Source organism: Pleurodeles waltl, chromosome 4_1 (genome assembly GCF_031143425.1).
Source record: "Pleurodeles waltl isolate 20211129_DDA chromosome 4_1, aPleWal1.hap1.20221129, whole genome shotgun sequence".
NCBI classification, from domain to species: domain Eukaryota; kingdom Metazoa; phylum Chordata; class Amphibia; order Caudata; family Salamandridae; genus Pleurodeles; species Pleurodeles waltl.
Window position 1 is genome coordinate 189,948,109 of NC_090442.1, and position 23,807 is coordinate 189,971,915.

The following is a 23,807-nucleotide window of genomic DNA, read 5'->3' on the forward strand; positions in this document are numbered from 1 at the left end:
TTGGGACAGGTTTATGGTATGGTGCGGCACTCACCAAATTGACCCCTTTTATGCCAGATTGTCTGATTTCATGCTCTTTGTTCTCTGTCTTGTCATAGGACTCTTACTATGGGGGTAAGACTGCTTAGTTTAGCTCAACAGCACCACCTAGTGTGGGTGACTGAGTCAGTCCCACACCACTGGAAGCTGTCGACCTCACTTAGTCCACTAGCTAACAGCACCTCACCCAAGCCTGGAAAGTAAAGGTGATTTGTGACAGCCTAGAAACATGACAGTTTGACTCCTCTGGGAAGTCATGGTCGACATAACATATCCCTTTCTCTGTTATACAGGATCACACATGCGAAGGCAGACAAAAGGATACAAAATAAGTTTCAATGTATTTATTAAAGCACTTGCATCTGAACCTAAAAGGCATGATCTGCAATTATTAGGCAGATGAAACATAGTATAGTGATGATTGTGACTTTTGGAGTAAAACATATGAACAGACCCACTATCCTGATCTAATCATGAATATGGTAAATCCTGCAGACCTTAATGTCTATCCCTGAGAGCATAGCGGTGTTAGTACTTCTGCCATCTCAGTTTTATAGGAAGAGCCTCGACCCCATACCTGAAACACAGCAAGGGTCTGCCTGTTGTCTGCTGGCAGTCCTCCCGGTTGACTGTAAAGACTGGGCCAGGATCAGCAAAGCTGTCAGTGAAATGGTGTACAACCCCAGACAGCCATGGCTGGAATGCCCTCTACCCTCCTTAGGCCTACGTGATGTTTATATAACAAAACATTTCATGTTCTTAGAACAGGCCTGGTGTGATACGGTTTGAGGGTTGACCCCGTAACTCTTGGAACAGCAATACTAAGTAAGCTATTGTGTACAGAACATGACAGCCTTGAACAGGGCACACAGTGAAATGTGTGCAAAGGACTGATAAATGTGAAACATGAACAGCTATACCTTCTCAGAAAGATAGGTGATAAAATAAGCTGAAAAGTGAGATGTGCTAAATTAAGTTACAAATGAATAAAATGTGTATGTGTGTAAAAGGGCACAGGCAATGGGGCTAAGAGCTAAATAAAAAAAAAAAAGTGCCCTATCTAAGCTCCAAAGGGAACACACAACACTCTCACCCAGCAAGGCCTTGTTTTGAGCACTTCAAAGGTTGTCTTTCAGCCCTCTCAAATTTTCTTTGGTTGCCTGATCAGCTCTCCCTATTGAAATCAACAGTTATGATAAGGTTTTTGAATTGGCTACAGCATCGGTTTCCACTTTCTCTCTTTGTGATTCCCCAATGCGATATGACTTTGGTATTGAAAATTCTGATGTGTGCTTAATTTGAGCCACATTACTTTGAAAAATGTATTCCCCGTCATCACCTTGGGACAGAGGGTGAGTGAGCTCAGGTGCTGTGTGTCCATCCTTTGTACACCACCCTCTTCCCAGATAAGCTGGTTCTCCATTCCAGAGCCTCTTTTTTCCTAAAAGTTGTGACACTGTTCCAAGGTGACCACGCCATAGCCTTTCCGGTTTTCATGGTCCTCCTTACCTCTATAATGTGGAGGACATGCTGCAGCGCTTGGACCCCAAGGGAGCACTGAACTACATAGATCTACCAGAGAATACCGAATGGGCGATCAGCTCTCTGTGGGGTTCGCGGGAGTGAAGAAGTCAAGGCTTTGTAAAAACACACTATCTGATGTTGCATTAAGATCTGCTATGCATTGGCAAAGAAGCAGTCTTCAGAAGGATACACATCCATTCCACCAGGGCCAAAACGCCACCACTGTGTTGGCATATGAAGTCCCTGTCCTAGCTATCTTCCAGGCAGCTATGTGAGCGTCCCTCCATACGATCACAAAGCACTAGTGTTTGGACAGCCAAGTCCGCTGAGGAGGGCATTTTGCCCCCTCGGTCCTTCATGACTTTCTGGTTTGAGCCCATTCACAAACTCGCCTCCTGTTAGTTCCTGCTTTGGTATCTATTCAGAAGGTGAGTGAGAATCTGCCAGCTAGAAGTCTCTATCAGAAGAACAAGCTACTTCTGTAATACTCTTTCTTATAGAGAGACTATCTATCTGTAGTTTTTTCCCATCCTTCCCGTTCTGTGATCTTATTTTTAAAAGACAGTCTAGAAACCTGCACACTGGTCTGCTAATTTGCTTTTGGGGCTCCACATCTGCAGGTGTGGACAGTCTCAAGAGTAACTAACGTCAGCGCGCTGGAGTGGCATCTATATTGGCCCAGCACATCAATTCCAGAGCATAAAGGCGTCAGTGCAAGGCCACTTGGTGCCATCTTTCTGCTGGCAGAGGTACTGCTGAAGACTTAATTTCAAGTCTGACACATGGGGGGGGGTTAATCAGAAGGTGAGGAATCTTTTGGCTAGATAGGGTGTCTACATGAAAGAGCATTAACAAAGGTAAGTAACTTGTTCATTCGTTCTTGTTGGGGCAAAAAAAAAAAAGAACTCAAATCTCCGGCTCATCTTTTGCGTGGTAGACCCAGTAAATGTGTATTCTAATTCAGGACACAGTGTAATTTTAATAAAATAAAATAAAATTGCAATCCACCAAAATGTAGTTAATGGCATTTGTAGGGGAAAAAGTGGGTTTGAATGCAAATAACCGTTCCTTTTCGATGGATCATAGCATATGAGAAAAGTGAGGGCAAAATGTATTGCCACTGTTCACTATGTTGTTGTGCACTACATACCTCTCTGAGGAAACCTTAGCCCAAAAACATTCTTGTTCACATATTTAGTATTTCCATAGAGTATAAAAAGGCGACTGGTAAATTAATGAAGCAGTGGTTAGGCTGTGTATGTTAAGTACAGCATTCATCCAGTACTACATCCTGAAAATATTAAGAAATCTATTTTGAAGAAATATTATCTTTCTGATATGTTGGGGGAGAGCTCCAGAAATCATGAGCTAGAAAATATTTTGAGGTTAAAGTAGTAGGTTGAGGGACATTACTCAAGTTCCCCCTTCCCCAGTCTGAAACGTTAGAATGTCTTTTCACCTAACATTCTCTAGATTCCTTTAAATTGTTAAGTGAAAAGATTTTACTTCGTAGTTCATTAATAAAAAAGAAATCTCTGATCAAATTCTAGTAAGCGTCAAAAAATCAATTAGTTACCGTTCCAAACTTTGGCACGGTTCCTTAAACCAGGGAAAGACCAATGGCTAATGTTTATCATACCATATATAGAGATGTAAAGGTTTTAACCTTGCAGAGAAATCAGTGAGAAGAAACTGTTTCCTTAGAAAGATAATAGAAGTATTTCGGCAGTATATTTCTAGTTTTAATTCATAAAACAAACGTGGACGGACAGTAAAAATTAAAACTTGGCATGGTTTTAAAAGGATTAGGCTTCGAGGGGGAAACAAGCATACTTTTGTTGATGAGGAGATGATAGAGGTATTTACAAGGTGCCTCTGCTAGCATATTTTTCTGCAGTCAAATAAGCAGACCATGTGGTGGTCACGGCTAGTGATACGTGCATTAGGAATGCATTTTATATATACATTAGTGAGAAAGGTGAAACCTGGAGAGGGTGTATGGCAAATAGGGAGGTCAAGAAGGTTGACTTTTATAATGGATTGAAGACACTCTCAAAAGAAATTGTAAGTTTCAAAATATCATTTGTTGATCAACCAGTCATTTCAGTTTAATGTGTGTAGTTTTGAGTAATGTTCTTTAAAACATAAAAATGTTTTAAAATATTATTTTGAACGAATCCCTAAACATTGACATTCCAAATAGATGTTTGTTACTGATACAAGCCGACTCATCTCTGCTTACCAGGCCATTTTCATTGTATCCTATTCACATTATAGTGATAGTGCATATATTCGCAGACTCTTATTTGTGATGCTACATTCCCTGTGTGCACACTTCTAAAAGCATTTGTTGGCCTAGTTGATCAGAAACGTTTTATGGAGGATACTGTAAAAAATGCATGTGGAGATGGGCAATTCCAATAAACAGCATAACTTGACTGCATGCATGCTTCAGGCATTTGGCTTTACAAATTAATTGCATCCTTCCTTCATTTCTTACTGCATGCTCTGAGGTATTGGTCTTGGTTATCAGTTTGCTCCTCAGTTTGCTCCTTGCTAGGTGTTTTAGTGGGTCTCTCAGTCTCTTCTAATCTAATTGAAATAACTATTTTCTTCCTTTTCTGTCAAACCCTATATTTATTGTCCTCTTGTTTTGCTCAAATCTTTCCCTTCCCTGTCCTGTTTCTTTCCTGCATCATTTCACTTTTAACCTAACCCCAAAACATAAAATCCATGCCATAATACAGCAGGGAATCTGAAACTGCAGCAAGCTATCCAGCCAGTGGACCCTTTGGAGATCCAGGCAGATGTGCACTGGACCCACATCCGAGTGAAAAAAGAGAAAGAAGAGGAAAATGATGAAAGGGTGTCAACAGAAGGGTCCTCTTCTTCAAAAGGTAACCTTTCCCTATCCTGTAAAATCATAGTGGCTAACCATAGTTGACTCCACAGCAAGCTACAGTTTGCCGACTGTTACTTTCCCACGATCAGTTATCAATCATTTCAACTCCAGTGTGTCTTGATTGTTAAAAATCTGATCCTGTCTTTTGGGGGGCGTGGCAAGATGGCCGCTTAGACAGCCCAGGGTTCGCTCTAATGGGAATTAGCCTTTCTCTTCAGGAATCCTAGAAAATATATCCCATCAGAGCTACCTTTTGATAAAGACAGCAGGGGTGTTGAAATCTGCAGTGCAAAAGGGCCTGCCATGTGACAATCTGGGGGTGTTTGAGCAGAAGTGGGGAGATCACCACTGACTATAGCAAACCCTGGGCTGGTGGTGGCCTGGAGGGGCGTAGATGACTTGTGGAAGCAGGTGGAGCGACATCCACTCTGGTACGGCCCTGGTAGGCTGGAGGAGGATGTGTGGCCTGCATGGTTGACTGCGGGCAGCAGCGTCTGCATTCAGTTGACTCAGCCAGCTCCGGCCCATGCCTCCGCCATTGGCGTAACACAAAATAACGAGGCTCCCTGCAGGATGTGATGAGTGGGCCCTTGAGTCTACCATATCTCAAAGATATTCATTGAACTTGGGCTGAATGGAGCCCCCTTGAACTGTTTGTGGGCTGCTGGAGGGCTGAGGGCCCCCACTGCATTGCAGGGGCCTGTTACACCCTTTGCCTCTGCTACTATATTTGAGGCATCAGTAGGTGCAATGTCTTCTAGGGCGCACTGCCAGGCAGCTGCAGAAAAAGGCATGGCCTGCGTAGCATGCCCCACGCCTCAGAAGAGACTGAGGCCACAGTGTAACATGGGGATTGGGATGGGGCAGACCAAGGCATGCCTCGAGTGTTGGAGTTCTCAAGAGCCTTATAGGTGGTACTGGAGAAAGGCGCCACTCTTTATTGACACTGTTACAATTTATTGCAACCCCTACATCTCCGTTTCTCAGACTCGTGTCCTCCTCTGACCACAGCTAATCAGTGATCTGAGGCACAATACATAGGGGGAATGAAGCTTAAAATATGCGGGTAGACCCATGTGATGCTGCAAATCCTTCTGAGCGGCACATCACATGTTTTTGTATGTTCTAGAGACATAACACTGGCTACTAACTGAACAGTCATCAATAACCAGCCAGGCTCCTGATAAAACACGCAATCTGATATTGTAGGTAAGCATCCATGCTACAAAAGAAACATACCGAGAAAAGTGTCACACTTTCTTCAGTACACAAAGGACTGCCAAGCTCCATAATCACTTGCAGACCCCAGAGCACTGCCTCAACCGCCCAGCACTATGGTGCTCACCAGAGCAGAGCTACTGGAAAGCCTCTATGCTTTAAGTGAGAAATTATGAGAGAAACTCAGGGTGGAAATTTGCTCGGTGTCTTGGGGGCCTCATGTCAGACCTATGCTCGAAAGTGGGTTTCTTGAAAGCAGTCCTAAAAACTCAGCGGGCATATGCCTGGTGAAAAGTGGGGAAAAAGTAAGGCAAAGAATAAGGCTCTGGAAAATGAGCTTTTCCGCATTACGATACGAACAAGAGTGACAGAGCTGAACTGTGAAGACCTGGAAAGTCTAATATGTTGTGAAAACATCTGCTTCAAGAGCTTTGCAATAGCTGAGGGCACAGACATGGAGGCCTTCCTCTTAAGATTTTTTGCTCATGTCTTCGAAGAAATGTAATCTGTCTTCAATATCGAAAGAGCCACCAGTGTCTCCCCCAAGCAGCTAAAAGGCATGAGCAAACTTCCTAGTAAAGACAATGAGAGAGATTGGAACGAGTATGGTCTACATCACAAACCATTCCTGAAAGAGGGGCAGTCGTGAAGGTAGGAAAAACCAGGAGCTCGCAGACAATGGGAGAATAGATATAGGCTTCAAAAATACAACATCACATGGTGATCACTTTTACTTGCCTCTGGGGTAGGTTTTCGTGCTCTGAGCCTTCTGTAGAATTCAAACCCTGATCTCACCTCCTTGCATTCTGGGCTAGTCCTCGGAGGGCTAACCCCAACTCTTGCTGACACATGGGTCCTGCAGAGAGGTGAGACTCCAATAGAAAGAGAGAAATACATTTCTTGTCCCACCATGGTGACACTCTAACTAGATGTAAGACACAAAAAAGCTGTAGGGAAATAAGATTATACATTCTTCTTTCACTTTCACAGGTCTTACTGAAGTATAAATTATATACTACTTAACACGCTCACGCCATGGGTATAGGAGACTGATCCAGCCTATCTTCTTATCAAACCATCCCACTGTGAAGTTCAGACTCTCCTGGGAAGTGGAGTCTTGCTGTTGAGGGTGATGGATCTTCCACCTGTTAGTATCGAGAGACCTCAGTGCTTTAAATGGGCCGGTACTGAGTACCTGCACTTTTTTATTTCGAGAGGGAGAGTACCGGCACTTCTCAAAAGAAACGTAATACTTTTCATTGGAGAGTACCAGCACTTCCAAGAAACAAGCAGGTACTCTGATATGGTGTACCTGCACTTCTATTTTCCCATTTCAAGCACTGAGATCCCTTATGCTAAAAGTAACATATTTCTGATTATTTTCCTCATAACTCCCCACAAGATTGTAATTGGACCTGTACTTTGGAGGTTGATCCATGAGAGCTTTGGCAGGAGTTACTCCCCGAGGTGGGTTTGCGGTGGGAGCTAGATAAACTAACAAGGGATATAAGTTATGAGTGCGGCCGAGAAACAATATGAATTCAATATGGGCCAGGTGTTGACTGGCTTACAGGCTTCAGTTGCCTTCTAGAACAAGCTACAGCTGTCAGTCTTCTACCTCGATGCTTATACACCCGGTGGAATACACAGTGTCCGATTACTACGAGTATGGTTAAAAGAATTGATAGCCTGTTAATCTCATTGATTTGGTTTGGAAAACGAAGCTGAGTACTCTAAAACTAGACACAATGAATGGAAGGGATAAGGGGCTTGGTCTGCCGGACTTGAAGCTACACTACCAGATGGCAAAGCTACAGCATGCGGCCAGGTAGTGATCCGAGGGTAACAACTGGAAAAGTGGCTGCTGGCGGGAGCCCCCGGTGGAGGGGAGGTATCCCAGCATGTTAGATGGTGGGCCCCTGTTGAGATCTACAATGCCCATATGTGGTGTAACAGGTGATGCAGACATTGGAAAGCACAGTTATGCGCAAACCTCCTTCTGCAGTAAATTACCATTATCGTGGCTGCAACCTTTTTAGGGTCGAGCCTGCGAGTGCATGCACTAGACTGCTGTGTTCAGTAAAGGGCCTGGCGCTCACCATTTGTTGGTTTGCGTGGCATTCTTCTTTACAGCCTCGTAATACGTCAAGGCATGTCTAGCATCATTTCCGTTTCTCTGTGTGGAGCAGGGATCAAGCACTAATTGATGCTACTTAATTAGTGCACGTCCGCTTCTCCCAAGGTGATCGAGGTACTATTTATTCTTTTTAACTTCCAGTGCTCCCCAAACAGAAGGCTTGTGACTGGCAAAAATGTGCTCATCAGGCACAAAATTGCAAAGTTTTGTTTATGAAAGCTTATTTTATTTTATGTTCCCAAGTCGTCTTTTCTCAGTTTATTATGTTTTCTTTTGTTTTTGCTCGTGGGCGCTGTTGTCAAAAGATGACAATTAACTTATTTATATGTTGGCAACTGTTTGTCTGTGTGGAGGGACGTGGGTGCAATGTACTTAAGACCTGTACTCATGGGAGAGATGCATCACATTCCAGGAGGTTAAAGAAAGTTTTGTCATAGGCCTGGGCCAATTTTTGCACTGCACCAAGCTGACCAAAACAGCCAGCGAGATCTCGGCATGTTTACTGAACACTCAGGGCTCCCACACACCCTGGACGTGGTGCTGGATATGGGATCCTACAGGTGACTGGTTCCCCGTTATACACAGCCGTAAAGCAAGACAGGCTTAAAGCAGAGCCCCAGCATGAAAGGGGTGGGACAGGGGATCTCTTAGAACCATTAGGGGACAGTGACTGGAGCAGAGCGCATACACTAGTTCAAGGAGTATCTGGTAATGCTCGCTTTCAATTTTTCCAATTTTATGTACTGCACGAATGCCGCAGATGTGGTGTGCAGGGCACATATTGGAGAGAACTTGCCCAATGACTGAGGACCATAACTCATAATAAACTGGAGGTCACTATTAGGCACTGCCTCCTAAATATATTTCCATGTCTCAAAAACGGCAAGATGCAATATCGTCTGCCATTGATTGGAATTGTCTCAGTACAGAGTAGGGTGGCTATCAATGATGGTGACATCTGGAGAAAGGAGTAGGGAAAGTTACTTAGACAGTGTGGAAATGTCTGGATTACTCTCAGAGCTTAAACATTTCCCACTCAGTGTTTACTATCCCATCTCAACAATCCACTCATGAAGCAGACAGAGACACTTCAGAAGTCCCTGTAGCTTCAGTTATGCTAATATTCTAAACCTTGCCTTGGAACAAGTGAATTAAAAATGGAGAAAATTGTGATTGTCACATCCATACCATGGAATTAAACCACTTTACAAAGAGCGGCAAAGGATATGTGGTGTGATTAGATCAGGGTACTATCTCAAAGCATGCCTGCCAGTGCAGTGCGTTATGGCCCTTTAAAGTCATTCACACTCTTCTGAGAATGCCAAGCTGGCTTTTTTTTTTTTTTTTTTAAACCAAAAAAAGTGCACCCCTTGCTCATCAACATAGCCCTTTGTCCGTTCTCTAATTTGTATTTCAGAGGTCACCTGTTGCTCTTTTTCACGATTTCACGTACCTGACTTGGCCCTTGCCTATTTATTATCCAAGAATCTATGCTAAAGTTGGAAGCATGGGTCAACTATAGTTTCTTTCTGATGGATTTTGAGTGTACAGGGTGTGCCGTTTGGTCACAACCTCAGTCTTCCCCCTCCTTCTAGGCCTCACTTCCCTATTTCTCTAAACAGTGTGTGAACCAGCCCTCCCCATACCCACCTCAATCCCCTTTTGCATTTTAGTTTTCAGTAACGTTATTTGCAGCTGCCGCTCAATCATATAGTGACCACTTTAACATGTGGCCTGCAGCAATTTTCAGTGCCTTTTTAAATGTATATCATAGCACCTCTTGCTTCCGGAATCCAACTATAAAGTTGACTAAGATGCAAACTTGACTCAGCAAAATCACCCCTGGGACTCCAAAATCTGGTTGACCAATTTTGTTTATTCTGTAGAGACTTTGGCCTGGAAGTCAACGTCTGGAAAACTACGTTTATGGTCTGCAGCTGGCGAAAGAAGAAAGTGAAAGCTAGCATATTAATGAATTCTATTCTATTGGAAAGGGTCAACGAGTTTGATTACTTGGGGATCAAGCTGATGGACTCAGGTAGATGGGATGCACACATCAGAAAAGGAGCACATATATGCCAAAGAGGAGGGGCTCCGGGACGTAAAGCCAGAGACGTAGTTAGCCCCCCACTAAACCCCATTGTAGAAATCTACAAAGCTCAGTTCTGGGGTGCCGCACTGTATGGTGAAGAGGTATGGGGCTTTCAGACAGCTGGATGTCCTGCAAATTAAAGAGAACGATTTTATTAGATAAATAGCCAGGAAGGAGGACGGGTACCCCGATGACCCCCTTTAGAATCGATCTCGGTATGAATAGCATCAAAGATGTAGCGGGTTTGAGACCTCTATTATATTGGATCCGCCTTTGGAGAACAGAGGAACTGGAACCTTTTCACAAGGCAATCAGAGAACTTATAAGGAATCAATGTAGCTGGAAAAAGTCATCTGGCTGAGGGAGACGAAATCAGTCTGGGAAAATTTGGGTTTCCCCCAATTTTGGGAGAGGCCTGAGTTGATCCCAGCTAATGCTATTTCATTGGTCAAACTGCGATATTGGGAGGAGGCCAATGAGCAGATTCTTCATAGTAACAGGTTGGGCCGTTTAACATCACAATTTTTGCTCACCAAACAGACCGTGGCTTGAGCAATTCCTAGATCTCTCAATACCTGCACATGTTCGTGCTCTATACCTTCAGTTTAGATAAGGTACTTTACTAGTTAACAGTTTCACTGCCCGATGGTCGCAGAATAGTTCTGAGGCCAATAAATGCATAAATTGCAATCCATGTGTGGAATCAACCGAACATGTGTTTTTTTTCTGTCCCCCATATCAGAGTCCAAGGGAAAAATGGATTATCCCATTGTGCAAGTCTCTGGTTTTTATACGATCGTGCTAATGCTCATAGAATAGAATTTGCAAATATGACCCATCCACACTGGTAGTGAGTGCGGTTACTAAAAATTTGTCAGCAGCTTGGTCCATTCGCTATAGGACTATTACAGTACCAGCTTTCAGCATATGGCCCGTGTTATGGGCAAAGTTCCATTTGACCATGCGGTTTGGACAGGGCTTTGGAATAGACTTCTCTTAGACAATATGTGGGTAATCATCCTTTGTTTCTGCTATCTTATCACCAGTGTCCGTCGCAAAGAATTATTTTTATGCATTTGTTCGGTTTTCGTGCTATCTTAACATTAATATGATATCTGTTTTAAGTTATGATATAAGCTTTTTAACACACTATGCATGTGTTTTTCAATGATTTGACTGTGCTTAAATTTGGTTATATGACTGTGCAGGTAATAGGCTTTCTTTGTCAAAGTATGTCATCTAAATTATTATGAAACTGTATCACCTTATAACATCAATTTAGCACTTTAAATCTTGGGCCGGGCTGTTTGTTTTTGTCTTGATGATCGTATTATCCTGGAAATTTGAATCTGTAACCACCTTTTACTGCTTTGCTAGCTTTTAAATATTTGTATTATTTTTTCAATATGATGCAGACGTTTTAGAAACCTTTGCATCTAAATGTTAAGTTATGTAATGGGAACAATGGTGGACTATAGTTAGCTATTGCCTATGATTGACTTTTTATTGTCAGTATTTGACGGTTTTAGAGAAGCTATTTGTATTGTAAATTTTATCTCAAGCTAGTGTGAAAGCTCAGCAATAACGAATTATCTTACTTTCTTACTATTTTATGTGTAACTTTTATAACCAATGGTCAAAATAAAGTATGATTTGATTTGACTAAGATGCAAATGGAATTGCAGTGTTCATTTTTACCGTAGATAGACTAACCCCAGAGGTAGAACAGATGCCCATGTGCTACTGCAGAGGGTTAAGACGTTGACCGAACTAGTGCACATGTAATCACCAAAACTTGGTACTTATATTGTTTTCCAGTTAGTAGAAACATGTGAGGCCCCTGATGCCCCTTTATTTACAATCACATGTGGCATTAGCTGGGAATGCCAGTGCCTACCTAGCAAAGTCTCAACCATCTGCTGTTCTACAAAGTACAAACAAATTACAGGTTACACAGTGAAGGGCCAGAGAGTGAAGAAGCCACTTAGATACAGTGGACAAATACCCCTCAGAATGTGTTCTTCATGTTAAATGTCTTCGTCGATTTGAAAGGATTTCGTAATATCTATAGTACTTATTAATAAAAGCATTGTGTGTTTTGAGGCATTTCTGATTCTGGCAGAAAAGTAAGCCAAACCACATAGAATAAATGCTTTACTTAAGATCACACAGTGTTATCAAGTGCAGAAGATGGAATCCTCAGTTAGCTGCAGAACTTGACACAAACATTTCTGATATGGGAACATGTAGTTACAAAGTAACAGCTGTTGCAATCAATATCAGAATCCTTGTTAATACACAGCCTTATCTGATGGAGACTTCTTTTTGCAGATCCCTTACCTTTTAATTTCCCAGACGTCAGACTGGATCTGGAAACTTTTGCATGAGCAGTACCCCTGGGTGCCTTCAGGTGGCTTCATTCGGTTACACAGGGCGTCATCTTTGGCGCAAGAAGTGACATCGCGGTCACCTATATAGGTGCCACCCAGTAGCACAGACGTCAGTTCTTTTCTTTTCACACAGTCAGCACTGATCCCAAGAAGAGCTAACCCTCTGTCTCTTTTTGACAGTTTTTTTTTCTTTTTCTTTTTCTTTTTGTTGACTATTTTTGGTGTGTTGAAGGATGTCTTCTAGAAAGGCAGGTTTCAAGCCGTGTGGTGCCTGTCACCACTCCATATCTGTTACAGACCCCCATCTGGTCTGTTTATGGTGTCTCGAGTGCCACCACAACACAAAGTCATGCTCGGACTGCCGGGCCATGGTGCGGAAAGCTTTGAAGGAGTGGTACCTAAAGCTGCCTGTGGCTTGTCGGTCGACGCCAGCTAGCGTGGCTCCTAGGTCCCGATCGATAAGGTGGTCGCAGGACTGCTCCAGGAGCCCCGAGTCCTCTTCATTCCACTCGAGGCCCTGTGGACACTTGGGGAAGAGGTAGAGAAAGAAGAAATCTAAACAGACTTATACTTTGCCTCACCTATCGGCTGGCGCAACTAGTGAGGAACATTGGCGTTCCAGGTGCGGTTCTGCAGAGCCGTTGCCAGGTCCAACTCTGCGCCTCCCCCATTTCTAGGAGCCGGCGCGACCTCTGCTCAGTTGAATGATTTCTACCAGGCCATGTGTCTGATATTTGAGCGGGGCGACCCCTCCAGAGCACCTTCTGGCCCCCTGGGGGTCAGAGGAGCCCCATCAGGTTCTGCGCCAAGAGCTCCGATGGGATCTCTTGGATCAGATCTCAAAAACGGATCAGTGCCAGTCATGACAACGTGCCCTTCTCCTACATCGTTCTCGACACCAATGCTTCCGGCACTCACTGGCACCGCCAGCTCCATTCTCATTCCTGACAACTCAGTTTATTGATGCCAGTTCTGGTGCCAACAGGGCCCAGTGGCTCTAAGTCGTTGCCTGAGCATTTTCTGAATTAGCTAGGCATGGGAGAAGAGTGGAAGGGGTCAACGGACTCTTTAGAATACCAGTTAGAAACCCCTAATGATATTTTGGACTGGTATGAGGAACTGGGAGATCCCAGTGGAATGGACACATTTCCAGATACATGGCTATGTAGGAGGGGAATCTTATGTAATGGTGGTGAGGTTGGTAGCGGTGGTCCTTTACCTTGAGTTTCTCTTAGCGGCAGTCAAGACTAACCTCTTAACGGAAGTGCTTAAGCCTGGGGCTTCCTCATCCAAACCCATGTTGCCCTTTAATGAAGCACTGACTGATGTTATGCTGGAAACTTAGTCCAAATCCAGAACATGGGTTCCTGTTGCAGGGGATTCTAGATCCTTACCTCACACCCCACCTTTGAGAGCTTGGTAGTCCAATCCTCAGCCTCCCATGGCACGTGCCCTGCTGCTCCACCAGACAGGGTAGGCTGGATAGCTTAGGCAAGAAATGTTTTCTTCCACCAGCCTTGCATTGCGGTCACTGGTCTGCCTTTTGCCCCTTTTGTGCCTATGGAAGTGGCGTGCCGCCGCGCCAGCCCTGTGCCAGCCACCGACCTGCGCTGGCTCCCCAAGCCACGCAATGACGTGGAAGCTGTTCATTCTGACCCCGTGGGTCTGGTAGCCAGAAGTCATCCACCACGAACTCCCTGGCAGCTGCAGCCTTTAAGCCCTCCTAGTCTGGTTCGGTAAGGCCATGGGTGCCCAGTTGGAGGGAGAGTCCAACATTATCGCCTCCACTGGCAGTCCACTGCATCAGTCAAATGGGTCTTGCAGATCATTCAGAGGGGCTACTCCCTCCCTTTCCGGGCTTTTCCTCCCCCCTATATCACAAATACAAGAACAGCTGGCAAAGGATAATCTGTGTCTGCACCGAGAGAAAGTTACAGCTCTCTTTGCCAAGAGAGCTATAAAAGGACTTCCGATATCAGAAGTTGGCAGTGGTTGTTAATCCTGCTACTTTGATTCCCAAAAAGATCAAGGGTCTTTGCTCTATTCTAGACCCCGAACCGTCAATCTCTTCCTTAAAAAGGAGAAATTCAAGATGCTGACTTTCATATTCCCATCCTGCCTGCCCACATGCGTTTATCTGAGGTGTAAGGTAGGTCGCAAGCACTTTCAGTTCACCATGCTCTCCTTTGGCCTTACCAGCACCCCTCAGGTGTTCACCAAGGTGATGGCAGTGATCACAGCTCATCGGCGCAGGTTAGGGGTTTCAGTCTTCCCCTATCTTGATTCCTGGGTGTTAAGGCGGGTTCGCCCCAGCTGCTGTCTCTCACCTTCAGACTATGGAGGACCTTGTGCGTTCGCTGGGCTTCACTATAAACCTGACAAAATCACATCTGCCTCCTTTTCAGACACTACCTTTTATTGGAGCTGTTCCAGACATAGGGGGTCATTAGGTAGCCGCCCGCCAAGCGGTAACCGCTGTGCGGCCGCTAATGCTGCCGCACTCCTGCGGACCCCATTACGACATCCCCGCTGGGCTGGCGGGCGCAAACCAAGTTTACTCCCGCTGGCCCAGCGGGGATGAGGCCGCAACATAGGAGCCGGCTCCTAATGGAGCTGGCGGTGTTGCGGACGTGCGACGGGTGCAGTAGCACCCATCGCGCTTTTCACTGTCTGCTATGCAGACAGTGAAAAGCTGTCCGGGGCCCTGTTAGGGGGCCCCAGGACACCCCTTACCGCCAGCCTCTTCCTGGTGGTGCAAACCGCCAGAAACAGGCTGGCAGTAGGGGGGTCATAATCCCCAGGGCAGCGCTGCTTGCAGCGCTGCCCTGGTGGATTATCACCGCCGGGGCTAAACCGGCAGGAAACCACCGGCCCGGCGGTGCTACCGCCGCGGTCGTAATACTGGTCTCCGTACCGCCAGCCTGTTGGCGGTACGGACGCCACATTACCCCTGGTGGTCTCTGACCGCCAGGGTCGTAATGACCACCACAGTGCAGTTTTGGGCTTATCCGCCAGAGCAATGGAGTCCAGGATATTTGGGTTATGATACTGATGTTTCAGCCTCTATCCTGGATTTCGACGAGAATGACTCTGAGGCTGCTGGGCCTCATGGCCTCCTGCATCCTGCTGGTGAATCATGCTGGATGGCATATGCGGGCTCTGCAGTGGGACCAGAAGTTCCAGTGGGTGCAACATCAGGAGAATCTCTCCGACTTGGTCCATATCTCTGAGGCGACTGCAAAAGACATGTGGTGGCTTATGAACCGCAATTGGGTCAATGGCAGACTCCTCTACCTTCACCCGTTGAGATCTGACAATCGTGAGAGATGCATCATTCCTGTAATGGGGTGGCCATCAGGGAGAGGTGGACATAAGAGTGCTCTCATCTCTGGCAGAATCCAGACTCCACATAAACTTTCTGTAGCTCCGGGCGATTCAGCAAAAGCATTTCTTCCCTGAGTCAAGGGGAAGTTACTCCAAGTGTTCATGGACATCACCACCACTATGTGGTACTGCAACAAGGAGGTCGGGGGCCCTGCGTTTGGACATGGCTGGAACAGCAGGGCATAAGCCTGATGGTTCAACACCTGGCAGGTTCTCTGAACGTCAGGGCAGACAAACTCAGCCATTGATGCCTAGTGGATCACGAGTAGTGTCTTCATTCATGGAGGTACAGGGGCCTGTTTAGTAGTGGGGAGAGTCTTGGTTAGATCTGTTTGAGGTTGAAGAGAACATGCAATGTCAGCCGTATTGCGCGTTGGAGTTTTTCGTCGAGACAGGAGTTCAGGCCTCCTGTTTGCCTTTCCACCCATACCACTTCTGCCCAGGGTTCTCAAGACATTCTTGTGGCTCCGGACTGGGCATGTTGAGTCTTGTATCCTGAGCTTCTGAAAATGAGCATCGATCCTCCCATCAGGCAGCCCCTTCAGGAGGATCTTCTGTTGCTGCAACAGGGGAGTATCCTCCACCCAAACCTGTTAACTCTCTGCCTTCTTGCATGGAGATTGAACTGCAACAGTTGATAGCTTTTGACCTTCCTACTGTAGTCTGTAAATTATCTTGTTGGCAGGGAGTCCACCCACCCTAAAGGGTATATGTTTGCCATTGGCAAACATCTGTAAAAGTATTGTACAGAAACGTCTATCGACCCTCTTTCTGCCTCTTTGATATAACTCTCTTCATTCTTGCCCTTACCCAACTGGGCTCTGCTCTGCTCTGTCCGCCTTCCTTTGGCTGCCTGAACAACCCTTTTTTTAAGTCCCCTATTGTGAATCGATTTCTCCCTTCTCCCTTCATCATTCCTTAGTGGGTCCTGAACCTGGTTCTCTCATACCTTGTGTGCTCCTTTCGAGCCACTACACAATTGTCCCCTTCGGCTGCTTACCATCAAGACATCCTTCCTAGTGGCAATAACATCTGCCCAGAGGGTGAGTGAGCTGCAGGTCTTATCATCCAAGCCCTCCCTGTCTTACTGTGTTCTCTTACAGCGGTACCTCACACCCGGGCCTCTTTCCGCTCTAAAGTGGTGACGCCATTCCATTTGGGACAATCTATCACCCTGCCCTCCTTTTATTTTACTCCCCATCCCTCTAAAGAAGAGGAGCGACTCCGTCTGGACCCAAAAAGAGAATTGCTGTTCTACTATGACTGCACAAGAGCTCTGGTTGGGCGACTAACTCTTCGTGGACTATGTAGGAGTACAAAAAAAAGGAACAAAAGTCAGGCAATACAGAAATTAACCATTTTGCGCTGGGTCATTCTCTGTATCAAGATCTGCTACGCCCTGGCTAAAAAAATGCCCTCTTGAGGGTTTAAGGGCCTGTTCCACCAGAGGAAATTGCCGCGACCATGACGTCAGCTTGTGGGGTCCCAGTCCTGGACATCTGCCAGCCAGCAATGTGGTCATCCCTGCACATGTTCGCCAAACACTACTGCCTGGACTGTTAGTTCCACAGGGGTGGGCATTTCGCCCGTTCGGTCCCGGGGGAGGTCTTTCTAGTTTAGAAAATTTGCCCGCAGCCCACCGCCAGGAGGGTATGGCTTGGGTATCCATTCAAAGGTGAGGAATCTGCAGCTAGAAGTTTTTTAGCAGATGAACAAGTTACCTTACCTTCGTCACAGAAATTATCTAACTGCAGATTCCTTACAGACCTACCCATGCCTCCCCGCTCTGCAGACAGATTTCTAGATCTATGGTTGTTCCCTTTCAGAGCCCTAGTTTTTACATACATTCGTCAGTTCACTTCATGGCTCTGTGCTTTTAGCGTGGAAAGTTGTTAAAAGTAACTGACGTACGCATGCCAGGGTAGCACGTGTATTGGTGACCGCAACTTTACTTCCAGTACCAACGATGCAGAAACCAAACAAAGACACCTGACAGCAGACAGGGGTACTGCTCATGCAAAACTTTCCCGATCCAGTCTGATGCCTGGGAAATTCAATGGGAAGCAATGCTTGATATTGTCTCTGACAGATAATGCATTACCGAAGGTAAGTAACTTGTTTTTCACTGTTCTTGCCATTTAAATAAGTCATGAAATGCATAGAAATCCTTTCCGTTACAATAGTGAAATGGTATGCAGTGAAAAACTGGCAACTGTTTCTCATTATAAATACTGGGAAATTATATTTAATTATAACCTCTCTTGGCAAACTCACTGTCAGATACTTTCAAGTAATGTGGTGTCTTCTCTGAGGAGCTGTGAAGCGTTCTTAAGTTGTAGAAGCTTTTTAATGAACCATCCCTCTGAACCTCAATGGCTCACCCTATTAGCACAGCGATTGATACTCCGTTCTGAGGTTGCCATGCAGGTTTTAAACTCTTCTGCAGAAGTGTAAGCTATGCCTTTGAGTTGTAAACCTATGTCAGGTTGGCTCTGCTTCAGTAGGTGCTTTAGCCCTTTCGTGGGCTGAGCTGTAGCACATGCAGGTCCATACCCACTTGTCCAGTATGACGTTGTTATTCCAGAAACCACTTAAGGATTGTCCTTTCTAACACATAGGGCTGGTGATCTAAATTACTCAACAGCCCTAGGTGTGAGTTCTTATTTGACCGTTTCACTATATCCTGTTTTCAGACGGAAGCCTCTTAAAATGTGCTTTTGTGTTAATGAGCTTCCATTTCAAGTAAAATGGAGTGTATCGATCAATTCTCTCTTGTGCGCATGTCTTATTCTCATAAATGCAGTGTTTTTCTAAATCCTCTTCTTTTGCTTCATGCTATTAGCAAACTCTGCTGCACAAATTGATTATGCTTTGGCTTGTGGTTTTCCTTTGAGCATCCTAGAAACATAACTGGCACTGGGGAGGTTTCAAAATAATTCCAAAAGATATAAACTTGTAAAATGTTGTGAACTTGCTGCTTTCCTTGTCATTTTTTATGTGAATTTTAAGGATTTATTAACTTATTCTTTAATAAATAACAGTGGAAGTCAGCTTATAGCCTGCCAGTCTGTATGCATTATTGTAAGAAGTTGGGTTATTAGTTGGGGTGGTGAAAACACTCCTCGAGCAACTACCACAATCCTTGTCATGGTGAACCACAAGTTACTGAATTGACCTGTGCATAACCCTCTAGCTGGCTGGCACAGAGCTGTCAGGCTAAATGTAGAGGTGTTTTGTAAAGTATTTATATGGCACACAAACAGCAATAAAGTGAAAACACAAAGAAAAATGCCAAAACAATTAACAAAAAGAAAACATTTTAATAAATTGAGATCAACATAGCGTAAATACAGTCAGAAAAAACAGAGAGATGCAATTTCAGTGTTTTAGGTAAGCATTGCAACTAAAAGCACAAATCGCTACTTGTGGTCATCTGATCGTGTAGACGGGGGGAAGGTCACAAGTTCCAGCTGACCGCAATGGAGCGTGGGCCGCATTCAGGGACCAGATTAGTTCAGCTGAAAATAGTTTGCTTCTCAAAGTCTGACGCAGAAAATTCAAAAAATCAAACTTTCACAGGAGGAGCTCGAATGATGCCAGCCAAGGGTCCAGGACCTAGGGAGGCACCTCATGGGGATCAGGAACTCACTCCAGTAGAGGCCAGCAGACAGTTACAGGTCTAGGCAGGGCTTGTTGCAGCAGGTCAGCTTGGTATTTGAAGGAAATGCTCTTGAGCTATTAATGTCCTTGTAGCTTAGAACAGGAGGTCAAACAGTTAACCCTTGGAGTCACTTAGGTAGCCTGCTGTGAAGGGTGCAGGTTGAGTCTTCCTCCTCAGAGAGCAAGACAAGCCACAAGAACCAGACCAGTCCTCTAGGGAACAAGGCAAGCCTCGAGCAGCAGGGCAGTTCCCTTAAAGCAGCAGGGCAGTGCTCTGCGGGGAAAGGCTGGCCTCAAGCCGCAGGGCGGTCCTCTAGGAAACAAGGCAGGCTTTCTTCTGTAATGCCAGCAAGTCCAGGAGTATACTGAAAAGTTGGTCTGAGGGCATCATATTTATACCTGGTGCCAACTTTTGACATGGAGGAAACTTCAAGACTATCCTCACATCTGGTTCTGGATATCTCCTTCTGTGCCCAGGCTCCAAGTGGTCTAGGGTGCAGTAGGCTGCTGTTGAGTTCCTCTGAGTTTGCTGGAGGCAGCCCTTCAAAATATTAGTGGGGCAGGGAACAGCTCCACCCCACCCAAGCTGGCAGGATGTCCTATCCTGCCACCACCTTGTCCCCCTTTGTCTCACTGCCTAGGAGGATTACACAAAGGCCAGCTACCAATTACTCAGTCATGTGACCCAGGAACCAAATTGTTAGCTCAATGAAAGTAGCATTTTCAGATTTGTAACTTAAATCTTTACTGCTGAAGACTTACTTAAAGTTGCTGTTGCAATTCTTTTGAGACCAAACATGACATTTGTATCTGTTGCCAATCAAAAGTTTGCACTTTTTAAATGTTAAAAGGTAACTCAATATTATCTGTGGACAAGAAAGGCCTTACATTAGGTAAAAATTAATTTGGGTGCTTTTCACCACCAGCAGTTGTAGAACGTAAAAACATGTCCTACCTTTTAAATATAGTGCACTCTTGGGCTACTATAGGGGTGAATTATATGCATTTAAAATGGAGGTTTAGGCCTGGCAAAAAGTTTATTTTACAAGGTTGATTTTGCAGTTTGAAGCTGCACACAGAGTGCAATGGCAGGCCTGGGACATTTTTTTAAAGGACTACTTAAGTGGGTGGCACAATACATGCTGCAGACCCACTAGTAGCATTTAATTTACAGGTCCTGGGTACATGTAGTACTATTTTACTAGGGACTTATAAGTAAATTAAATGTGCCAATTGGGTGTGAGCTAATTCTGCCATGTTTTAAGGAGTGAGTACAAGCACTTTAGCACTGGTAATATGCACAGAGTCCAAAAGCCAACAACAACGGATTTCAGCAAACCTGAGGTGAGAAGGCAAAAGGTTTGGGGGAAGACCACACCAAAGGTTGTCAGACCTCACCATTATTTTATTTTTTACTTTGACCCCAAGGAAATTAACAAGTAAATAAGCTAGTGAAGCTGTTCTTACTTACTTTTGTGGTTACAAGCAGAATGGATGGCCTAGGGACCTAAACACCGCCCTAACGATGTATATGTCTGCGGGAAGTCCAAGGGTGTAGCAATGGTACGTTAGTTTAGTTGATTAATGCACTCACTGAAGAGGTGTGTGTGATTTCTAATCTCACACTTGAATCATCATAAAATAGCCAACATGGTTCCTTCTGCAGAGCATTCCATTTAATGTGTAGGACACAGATGTGTGTTGCATAGCACAGTGGAGTAATCGATTGTTGCTGAGATCCTGTGTAATTTGCAGGTCATAAATTAGTCATGGTAAAATAACTTTGATCCTCACACAAAGGCCGCAGACAGCTTCATATATCCTGCAAGACGTACGTTTGGATCCTTGCAAGTTTGAACTCAATCTTTTGTTGTTCTAATGCTTATCAACATTGGTTCGCCTTGTGTTAGGCGTATATAAAAGATTAGTGCGCTATGAGGTCAGATGCCAATGTCTTGCTGCAGCCTTTGCAATACAGAATAATCGCAGTGTTGTACATTATATTTATCAAAAATTAAAACTAGAATCATATTGCATTAAAAACTGTGTGGGTGTTATCCAGTGATTTATTTATTTTTTACTTCACCTGTGTATGTTGAGTTAAGACTGTGAAGACTGTGCCAAAGGACCTAGCCTCTTGTAAACTTCTCTTTATTAAAACAATGTAGCTATTATGTCTTTTTTGTAAGTTCGTTTGTTCTTTCCATTACCTCTTGGTTTTCCCTTTTTTTGTTTTAGCTGATCTCAAAACTAACCCAACCATTGGACAGTAAAACTTCCAGAAATACCTGTTGTGTTATTAACTGTGTGTGCCCATCATGCAGCGCCATGTTTCATATGTCTCGTGTTTTATCATTCCGTTTCTGAGTTTAAGAAACTTTAATGGAATTCTTTTTTTCACATCATTTGTATGTGTTTTTTATTTATTTTATTCAGCGCCAGACCATTCCTCTCCACGCCATGAGGCAGTACGAGCCTGGTTGGAGTCAGTCCCAGGAGGTAGCTGGTGATATTTCCTGTATTGCACACTTTGCAATAACACCCCTTCTTGGCTCCGTCCACCTTAGCCGGGCTGTTCTTGTCTCTGAAGTTAACACAGGAGCCGTCACTTGGCTTCTTGCTGCATGCTGCTCTATTCTAGGCGACAAAGGACGAGGGGTCACAGCGCATGCCACGCTTACCTCATAGTTGAATGTGTGCATGGAAGAAGCCTGCTATTTAACACTTAAAAATCGGCTGCAGGACACAGCCGGAAAGGGGTTCCACAGTAGTGGCTTCAATTAAGCTGTTGCATGTAAACGAGTGAGGATTACTAACCAGTTAGTGCACAGAATTGCGAAACTGTCAGACATTGTGTTATGCACCAACTCAGGCACACTAGCGTTCTTTTGTAATCTAAAGTACTTGGGTTATTAGACAACTGAATCGGTGTTTGTTGAAATCATCTTTCGTTAACCCCTTCGCTGCCAGGCCTTTTCCCCCTCAGGTCCCAAGCCTTTTCTGGGGCAGTTCGCGCTTAGGCCCTTATAACTTTTAGTCCACATAAGCCAACCACGCCAAATTTGGCCCTTTTTTTCCAACATCCTAGGGATTCTAGAGGTACCCAGACTTTGTGGGTTCCCCTGAAGGGAGACCAAGAAATTAGCCAAAATACAGCGAAAATTTAGTTATTTTTTTAAAAATGGGGGAAAAGCGCTGCAGAAGGCGGCTTGTGTTTTTTTCCCTGAAAATGGCATCAACAATGGGTTTGCGGTGCTACAATCACCATTTTCCCAGCTTTCAGGAACGGGCAGACTTGAATCAGAAAACCCAATTTTTCAACACAATTTTGGCATTTTACTGGGACATACCCCATTTTTACAATTTTCTGTGCTTTCAGCCTCCTTCCACTTAGTGACAGAAATGGGTGTGAAAGCAATGCTGGATCCCAGAAAGCTAAACATTTTTGAAAAGTAGACAAAATTCTGAATTTAGCAAGGGGTAATTTGTGTACATCCTACAGGGGTTTCTTACAGAAAATAACAGCTGAAATAAAATAAAATATTGAAATTGAGGTGAAAAAAACAGCCATTTTTCTCAGTGTTTCACTCTGTAACTTTTTCCTGGGATGTCAGATTTTTGAAAACAATATACCGTTACTTCTGCTGGACTCTTCTGGTTGCGGGGATACAGCAATTCATTTGCTGAAATATAAAGAGTGAAAAATAGGTATCAAGAAAACCTTTGTATTTGAAAAATGGGCACAAGATAAGGTGTTGACAAGCAGTGGTTATTTGCACATCTCTGAATTCCGGAGTGCCCATACTAGCATGTGAATTACAGGGCATTTCTCAATTAGATGTCTTTTTTACACACTGTCTTACATTTGGAAGTAAAAAATGAAAGGTAAGACAAGGGGCAATAACACTTGTTTTGCTGTTCTGTGTTCCCCCAAGTCTCCCGATAAAAATGGTACCTCACTTGCGTGGGTAGGCCTAATGCTTACGACAGGAAACACAACATGGACACATCACATTTTTACATTGAAATATGACGTGTTTTTTACAAAGTGTCTAGCTGTAGATTTTGGCCTCTAGCTCAGCCGGCACCTAGGGAAACCTACCACACCTGTGCGCTTTTGAAAACTAGAGACCTAGGGGAATCGAAGATGTGGGGCTCTCACCAGGTTTTGTTACCCAGAATCCTTTGCAAACCTCAAAATTTGGCTTAAACACGTTCTCCTCACATTTCGGTGACAGAAAGTTATGGAATCTGAGAGGAGCTACAAATTCCCTTCCACCCAGCGCCCCCCCCAAGTCTCCCAATACAAATGATACCTCACTTGTGTGGGTAGGCCTAGTGCCCGCGACAGGAAATGCCCCAAAACACAGCATGGGCACATCACCTTTTCCCATAGAAAACAGAGGTGTTTTTTGCAAAGTGCCTACCTGTGGATTTTGGCCTCTAGCTCAACTGGCAACT

At 44.5% G+C, this 23,807-nt stretch overlaps 1 protein-coding gene across 21 annotated transcripts in view; it reads left to right on the forward strand.

Annotated features, from left to right (window-relative positions):
- The window catches only part of MICAL3 (microtubule associated monooxygenase, calponin and LIM domain containing 3), a 1,349,174-nt gene that overhangs the window by 956,439 nt on the left and 368,928 nt on the right, over positions 1-23,807 (forward strand). For 20 of the 21 annotated variants that reach the window (XM_069228050.1, XM_069228034.1, XM_069228049.1 and 17 more), the window contains 2 exons: positions 4,311-4,460; positions 21,783-21,845. In XM_069228050.1, the coding sequence (XP_069084151.1) occupies positions 4,311-4,460; positions 21,783-21,845 (213 nt within the window). The remainder of the gene's footprint in view (positions 1-4,310; positions 4,461-21,782; positions 21,846-23,807) is intronic. The other variant, XM_069228046.1, reaches the window with a different exon arrangement.